Source organism: Cydia fagiglandana, chromosome 1, assembly GCF_963556715.1.
Source record: "Cydia fagiglandana chromosome 1, ilCydFagi1.1, whole genome shotgun sequence".
Classification (NCBI taxonomy): domain Eukaryota; kingdom Metazoa; phylum Arthropoda; class Insecta; order Lepidoptera; family Tortricidae; genus Cydia; species Cydia fagiglandana.
The window spans coordinates 1,319,045-1,327,842 of NC_085932.1; the positions used below are offsets into that span (position 1 = coordinate 1,319,045).

Consider the following 8,798-nt stretch of genomic DNA (forward strand, 5'->3'; position numbering starts at 1 on the left):
TTCCTAGAATTTCATTAGGCATCACAATTGCGCGCCAGGAGACTTGAATGTTCTACCTCGGCTATTTTGATCACCTCAAAGGGTTAAATAATGAAATGGTGAAATAGAAGAGAATGAAGCTCAACTACTTATTGTTGCGTAGAATTTACAATATGGTGAAGAATAAAGATAGAGACGCGAAAATAGCACTATCCGTGTCAAACAATGATGGTCGATGATTTGTTGGTTATTTCAATACAGACCTCTTTGTGCTTTACATATTTCCAGCTCTGAATACAAAGTTTCATCTATCCAATTTAGCAATCATACGTAAAATCATACAATTTTAAAGTGTTTAAATACGGTAACATTACGGTTACAGACAACTTCTCCGGCCTGGCGATAGGCACGGGCGCGCAGCCACTGAACGGCGCGCTGCCGTCGTTGCCATCGCCGACCATGCCGGGGTTCAACATGGCGGCGCAGACGGCCAACGGACAGCCGCCGCCACAGGACGCGGTCTACACTAACGGGATACACCAGACGTTCACTGGACGTGAGTATAATGCTGAATGCATTGCCGTTGCTGCCCATTCCACTGTTGCTGACCAGACGTCTAATATCAGGACGTTGACAGCCACGTATTTCTTTATTAGCCTCTCTGGGCGTCGCTCTGCTTGACGAGAACTGAGACGCTACATCATTCATACCAATCATTTGAAAGAACTTACGTCCCATCAACAACCACACAAACTTAGTTGATTACGACGTACCTTCAAGCAAGACATGTTTTCTAGCCTATTTGAGCATCCCGTATAGGACGCTCAGATAGGCTGTAGGTCCAGCAGTGGCTGGGCGAGAACATCACGTAATATCACTACACATCAGTCGCTTCTCATCAACAACCACATCAAACTTAGTTGACGGCGACGTACCATAAAGCAAGGCTTATTTCTTTATCAGCCTATCTGAGCGTCCCACTGCTGGGCGAGGACCGAGGCGTGATATCGCCGATGTGCGCTGATCTGACGAATGTTGCAGCGGTGCCCGTGACGGCGCAGGGCCTGCCCAACGGCGAGGCGGCGCTGCAGCACGCGGCCTACCCCGGCATGCAGCCGTTCCCAGGCGTCGGTGAGTGGCGTTTACCGCTTCGCTTTACCAATGTAGTCTTTTCTCGCTTATCGAGGGCGATAAGCGAGGAAATGATGTGTACGAAAATATTTGCACACTTTTAGAATTTTAAAAAGATGTTGAAGTGTGCGGATATTTATAACGACATTAAATATCTTTTTGATAGTCGCTTGTTTGTAGAGACTTCAAAGATTTAAACCAAGTCTTTATAAACAAATGACATTAAGCAACTGTATAGAATGATCAACATTTTATTTCGTGTCACGCATCTCTGTGGGTTTAGGGCATATTAGCTGTGATTTTCAAATGTAAACATCGTCTAAATATCTATAAATGGATATATTTACTTATGTTGGCTCTCTCGCACTCATATTATAACTAGTACGATCGAACGGATCGGATATATTAAACGATGTTTATTTACTTGAAATAATCACGCAGCAACATAGATGTCAAACGGCGAAATGTTATTATTGTTATTGTACGACAGATGTTACTAACACACAAGTTGCTTTAAATTTTGAAATAATACCTACTCAAAAAGAAAAAGAGATTTGTCATTAAAAATGTATTTAGTTTAGTTTAGTTTATTTATTTCATAATGATAAATTACAGTATAAATTATTCTTACGCTAATCTATATGAATTTACATTATGATCGTCGATAATTAAAGACAACTATTATATTAAAGACAACTTGTGTATACATCGCTTCTATCAATTGATCGATCTTTTTACACGCACTTTAGTGCAACCAGCCAAGTTCACAATGTTCAGCCGCGTTAAAGACCGATCGATTGACAGTTGATATTATACAAGTATAATGAACTGTTATAAGTGTTGATGGTGTAACGTTATATGCGCTGTACCTATCACGCTGTCGGATACGTATGTCACATACTGTAGTTGTTGTCGGTGTTATCATAGGCATAATAATCTGTTGTTACTGCAGTCATTGTGTAAAACATTGATGTATTGTCAATATCCAATTATTTAAAGGGGAGAAATATATAATTTAGATTTTATATTATTTCTAGAAGTATTCTGCGTACACCACAAGTACATTCTTTTTCAAAATTGTATATGAAATTTTGCTAAGTTTTAAATAATTAATAATCTATCAGCCATATGATAAACAAATAGATTCTCTCAAAATCATATATTTACGCATAACATAACATAAGTATCTCAGGAAATCGTATCATTATTATGTTATATATTTACAAAAGTTTCTTTTACATTTTCGTTTCAAACATTATTTGATGTTAAATATCTTCATTTGATTATATACTGAAATCATTACGTCTTATACTTTTTTTCATGTTTAAAAAAACGTCGTTCACATGTTTATTCGGCCGAAAATAAGATACTCCAATTATGTTTATTTAGCTTGATATTAAATGTGGGGTGGAGTGCATGTGAATGTCGGATAGGTGTTGATTGTGGAAATGTTCGACAGCCTACCCGGCGGTATACGGCCAGTTTCCGCAGCCGATCCCGCCGCCGATGTCCACCATAGCGCCCGCGCAGAGGGAAGGTAAGTGGAGCCCCGAGCTATAGGAATAGAGGTGCCACTTGTAAAAAGTGCGGCTATATTAAGTCTGCATTGAAATCATTTGACAATACACCGTAAACGTCACGTGGTGTTAACATTATTCGAATGCAGATTTCACGCAGCTGACGTCTACAAAAAACTCGTACGTAATAATTTGCCTGGACTTGGCTTATTGCACTTCCATGCTTTTTAAAATTTGTCAAAACGAGCTTAGCAATATTTTAATTACAAAAAATCATCATCGAAAAGTGGCATCTTTATTCACAATAAAAATCAACCAGATAGACCCCTCATCGCGTCGGCCGATCATACATCCTTCCGATTCCTCTTGCTTACTTTTTCAACCGCCTGATGCCCTGGTAATCATTACACAACATCACCCTAGGAGCGTACATTCAATTGACAATATACTAACATCCATGAGATGTAGTCTTGTAAGAAGATACTAAGTCTTTCAGTTAGAATCGTGTAAACAGCATACAGATTCTAAAACGCGAAGATACAATTTTGCAAACTGCAAAATGTTCACATTGAGTGTACGCCCTTAGCCCGAACAACCGTATTTTAGCATCGGAAACACTTTCATGATTCCATCTTTCTTCTTTTCACTGCTAATTTCCGAGCTGAAACACGGTAACGCATTATAATTGTCTGTGTAGTCCGTATTGCTCCGAAGTGCTGCACGTTACAGTGACAACTTGTTGCCAAAGTTTCGGACTTCTTGATGTACCTCTACTATAAGTAAATGTACTTGTATAAATGTTGTGTTGTCTTGACTGTTTAGCTCCTTGTTCTTGTTTACTTTACAAACTTCGTGTGTGTGCAGTTCTTTTCTCTCTTGAGAGCTTGGACAGTAGACACTTTTAAAAGTCTAGGAAATAGACGGTTCTTAACTTAGCCGAGTTTGTTCAAATATCTTGTTTGTATTTGGGCCGATTTTTATTATATTGTCGATTTTTATTTCGTAAGATTTGGATAAAATTTGGCTGGTTTGAAGAGCTCTTCTTCTTTCTGGGCGGAATAAAAACGAAATCCCAATTTTTGCGCTAACGAAAATACCATACGTGCAGTGGAAGATTTGTAGGACATACGCGGAAATTGCGCTTATATAGGTATTATGTATTATAAAAGGGGAACTCTGATGTCCACCATAATGTATCGATGCCTGACGAAAACAAAATTCGACAGCAAAATAAAAACGGTCCAACAATCATATTACAAACAACGAGCTGTTACGAACGAGATATTGAAGTAAGTATTTACATACCTACTTTTCGGGGTGAAACGCGACTTAGCTGTTTTCCTACGACCAAAAACAACAAGCGCACTATTTTTGAACCCACAAATATCGATATCATTTGTACAAATCTACGAAATCGAGCTTGCCATTGATGAACAAAAGGTTGTGCAATGCAACTGTTTTTTATAAATTCAAACTTTCATGGATGCGAGTATTAAAACATGATACATATATGTTTCTCTCATAAACTTTCGACAAAAAATGCAAGTTGTGATACGAAACTTTAATCCATGCTCAAAGTTCTAAAAACGTTGTGTCTCTCAATTTTATTCATTGATTTTAACTCTCTGAAAATTATAGTAAGTTCAGGGTCTCAAATGCTAGTAAGAACAGGCAAGTCAAGAGGGCTTTGATGAAACTAAATCTCGGTCCAAAATAGCAATATTAACTTATAAGATATGTAACATAAGCCAATGCGAAAGAGCCGGTTTATGATTTATACAGGACTATTTTACATGCCATCTTTCCTATGTTTAGAATTAAGCCGAACAATTGTGTCCAGAGGCAGATTTGTGAGTTCTTTAAAGATTTTCTTATGTTCCCAGGGTGCTCGATCTCCGGCCCTGAGGGGTGCAACCTATTCATCTACCACCTGCCGCAGGAGTTCGGGGACGCGGAGCTGATGCAGATGTTCCTGCCATTCGGGAACGTCATCAGCAGCAAAGTGTTTATTGACCGCGCCACTAACCAGAGCAAATGTTTCGGTTAGTTTATTTATTCACCATACCGACTTATGATCATTTATAGCGGCCTATTTCTAGGTACCTATAATTTATAGGTACCTATGGCGATCTGTTTCCTGGCGACCTATTTCGAAATCCGAATCGGGCCCCCACTCAGTTTACACTCTTATATTTTTTATGCAATCCTTAATAGTAATAATAGTATTCATAATATTCTAGGTTTCGTGTCGTTCGACAACCCCACATCGGCGCAAGCCGCCATCGCGGCGATGAACGGCTTCCAGATCGGCATGAAGCGGCTCAAGGTCCAACTCAAGCGGCCCAAGGACGCCAACCGGCCTTACTAACCTTAGACGCCGTCCCTGCGCGCCCGCGTCACCACCGTGAGTAAATACATACAGCCTTATATATCCCGCTATCGGACATAGTTCTCTTCCCACGCACAAAAGGGATGGGGCTATAGTTCCCACAAGCGAGTTGGTGACTTCACATACACCTCTGAATTTCTTTGCAAAGTTCATATATAGGATTCTTAACGGTGTTTTTCACTGATTACTAATCTTACAATTCTTACATTACCTTCTATGTTTTATGTTTAGTTCTTATGTTTAGTAACAAAAATAAAAGTATTAACAAAATAATTAAACTAAACTCTAACAACTATATACCTACTAAAATAACATGCCATTTCTTTATATGCCATGCCATTCCTGTAACAGTGTAAAATCTGAATTTAAAAAAATCTATATTTGATATGTATATAGACATTTTAATACGTATAAAGTGATGGTTTCTGTTTATTGAACAACCTGCATATAGATATTATATACAATCGCTGTGGCCAGCGTCAAGCGGATCGTTAGGCCAGGCGGGCAGCGCCAGCGTAGCGGCAAGCGGCCAATGCGGCCATGTGCTCTGTGCAGGGTGCACTAAGTCCGCCCGAATACTTTTGCTTGTGTATAATAAGAGCGACTCAGGCCGTATGTGTAAATATATCAAGCGTGTTGCGGTTGCGTCGTGTTACAGCGTGTGTTGCTTGTTGCAGGTGTCTGGCCGCGCGCGCCCCGCGCCCGCAGCGCGCATCATCATGTATTATCAACAATTCCAAGGAATTTATTAATACATCTTTATTGTATAGTAAATATCATTACCTACATACTTACCTAAAGATTATGCGAGCCCACTCGGCGAGTATACTAAATTAGTTAAAAGTAATTTATTAAATCAGCGCGTAGGAATGCTTCATTCTTATCATTATCGATTAATCATTAAATTACTCTATTATATTATTATTATATATACAATTTATTAACTTTGATTAAATTATTATTATTATAAAATGACACGTTATAAAAATTTTGTCATTCGTAATCATACTTCTACTTCTAAGTACTTAACGTTTAACTGAAACTTTTAACATAAATTTATTATACTAGTTATTTGCTTGAACTAAGCCAAACTGAATTTATTAAGTAAGTTGAAAATGTAAGAAAAAAGTGTATTTTAATTATTGTATATTGCAACAAGACGTAGAGCCGGGACGCGCGTTGCGGCCTCGCGCGGCGGCCGGGCCCGGCCTCTGGCCTCGCCGTCCGGCCCCTCGGCCCCGCGGCCCCCGGCCCGCCCCGCCCGCCCGGCCCCCGCAGCCGCGGCGCCCGTCCCGGACACATCGCGGACACTGTTGTCTCCCTCCGCCGAACTGATTGCATTAATGTAAGTGCTCGGTGTAGATCACTATTGGAGTATATATATCCTATATTTTGTTAAATTTTATTATGTGTGTGTCTGATAAGCTAATACGCTGGGGTACCACACGGCAGTCCTCTTGTGTAACATAACCAGTCCCACTCCAATGATCTGTACTTTCATGATGCATCGCGCGGCGAGAGCGTCCCGCGTCGGCCGACAGCGCCCGACGCCCGGTACGCCACGGACAATACGCGATGACTCGTATCGGTGCGACGCAACTCTGTCCATGGTATGCCCAGCTCCTCACAAACTACTTGTTAGTGAACGTAAACTAATGGCAATGTTGTTGACAAAAATTAAATGTTTGTATTTAACGCTGTGTACAAATCAAAGTGCACTTCAACATAAGACCGAATACTTAGGCCTTCGTTTCAAAAGATCGTGTTATTATGTGTTGTAAATTCCAAATGGGCTGTGATATAAAAAGTATAATCAACATAATGGACTGTACTCACGCCGTTCGTGTCTGTATGTGACGCGTCTCGCCGCCGCTCGCCGCTGGCCGTGTGGCCTCCGCCGCTACGGGCCGGCGCGAGCGCGCGGCACGCACGCGATGTCAATTCTCAACGAGCGTGCTTCCCCGTCTTTATTTCGTGTGTGTCTATACAAATATATACATAATACTATTCGTGTTAAGGTGTTAAATACAATAAATGTGAGGACCGCGTCCGGGAGTCAACAGTGGGAGGTGCGCGAGCTAACAGGTTACAAAACTAGTGTAATTTCTACAGACAAAAATAGATTCATAATCAAAAAGGTACCAATATAAATATTATAATGATACTGAGATACCTTAGATTATATTGTGTGCGCGCGGGCGGACTAAGTGCCGGTGTGGCGGCACAGCGCCGGGGCGGCCGAGAGCCGAGCGGGACGCGGGTCCGGGCGCCGCCGCGGGCCCGGCTGCCGCGCCCACGACGGCCCGCCCGGCCCGGGAGCGCCCGCCGTCGTCTGCCGCGCTATAGTCAAATATTACACTCACCACAAGACATAGAATTTTATATTTACACAAATAATTATATTATATTGATATAGTATTCTAGTTTTAGGCGTTTATGATTTGTAAGTAAGCGGTGTGTATAAAAACAACATGAATTTGTGTACCGACGTTTCGAGTGTATCTAGTTCTTTTTCCTGAAACTTGAGTGCAATACGTTGTTGAGCTTTTTAAATTGTTTTATAGCGTTGTTTTCGTTCACGTCGCATTTTTTTCTAATTTGTAGTGTTTTCGTTGAATTATGTTGTTTATTGACGTGGTCTAGTTTCGTACCGACTTGTGAGTCGGCCTCTGGGCCTCCGGTCTGTTCGGGCCTCAGGGCCGGCCGTCGGCCGAGTGAGTGCGGCGCGACGAGCGACGGCCCTCGCGCTATTAGGATACCAGTAATCGATGCCAAACCGGAACACGTATACTTAGTATATCGACTATCGATAAATATCACCTCGTGCGTAATGTAGGAGTAATGCCCCCGGGGCGGCCCGAGCCCCCCGGGCTATTAATAATATTGTACTTATATCTTTATACTGATTAAAAATAAATCCCTAAAGATATATTGCGGTAACGCTAACGTTTGTAATAGATTAATGAACCTCTCTGAATGTATAAAACGATCGCCCATAAAAGTGATTCTAGGATACAGGGTATGCTTTGCAATTATTTAAATGTATCTAAATGTTTTCATGTAGGCAGGTTTTGCCGAACTCTGAACTAGACTGCGATGCTTCGGCCAGCCCGCTCTCGGGTCCACTAGCCGCGACTTTTTATATCCTCATCATAGGAACCGGAACCATCTCATCTCATCCCATCGCGGCCGCGCCGGGAGGGTACGAGTACTTGTGGGACGGTTGGGGACGTCGGCCTGACGTTTGAACCAACAACAAGTCAGCGACTGAACTTTTCTGTCACCGTGATTAACCAGGGGCTTGGCTTTCCATGCAGACTACTCTCAACTTCATGGTACTGTATAGACAGTCCTGTAGACAAAAACCTTTTGTAATCATACGAGGAGAGAAAATAAACTGACGAAATAGATAAAACAAAAATCTTTAAATAAAATATTTGACTAGATATATTGCCTCCCGATGTTTCATTTACCCTCTTTGGCCACGTGCGATGGCAATAAAGAGCTGAAAACGAAACTTAGGAAAGTATTCAAATCTATGTACCTAATAATGACGGAAACCACAGACAATTAGATGAAACGTCAATCAATCGATAACTCCGTAGTTTGCACGGAAAGCCCCCTATTCGAAGGTATAGACCGGACGGGAGCCCCTCTCGGGTGATTCCTGCGCTTCGCCTTTTATTTTACTAGTAACTGGCCGGACACTTCATTCCAAATTACTGCGCCTTGCGTTCTAGCGTATCCTCATTCACTTGTCATCTCATACTTCTGAAGACGGT

General features: G+C 41.4%; 1 protein-coding gene across 7 annotated transcripts in view; it reads left to right on the plus strand.

Annotated features, from left to right (window-relative positions):
- LOC134670168 (CUGBP Elav-like family member 4) overlaps positions 1-7,260 on the plus strand; it is a 797,956-nt gene extending 790,696 nt beyond the window's left edge. For 5 of the 7 annotated variants that reach the window (XM_063527978.1, XM_063527899.1, XM_063528282.1 and 2 more), the window contains 6 exons: positions 362-535; positions 943-1,110; positions 2,570-2,647; positions 4,493-4,669; positions 4,868-5,031; positions 5,694-7,260. In XM_063527978.1, coding sequence (XP_063384048.1) covers positions 362-535; positions 943-1,110; positions 2,570-2,647; positions 4,493-4,669; positions 4,868-4,995 — 725 coding nt within the window. In that variant the 3' untranslated portion in view covers positions 4,996-5,031; positions 5,694-7,260. The remainder of the gene's footprint in view (positions 1-361; positions 536-942; positions 1,111-2,569; positions 2,648-4,492; positions 4,670-4,867; positions 5,032-5,693) is intronic. The other 2 variants (XM_063528054.1, XM_063528142.1) reach the window with 2 other exon arrangements.
- Positions 7,261-8,798: the final 1,538 nt, after the last annotated feature.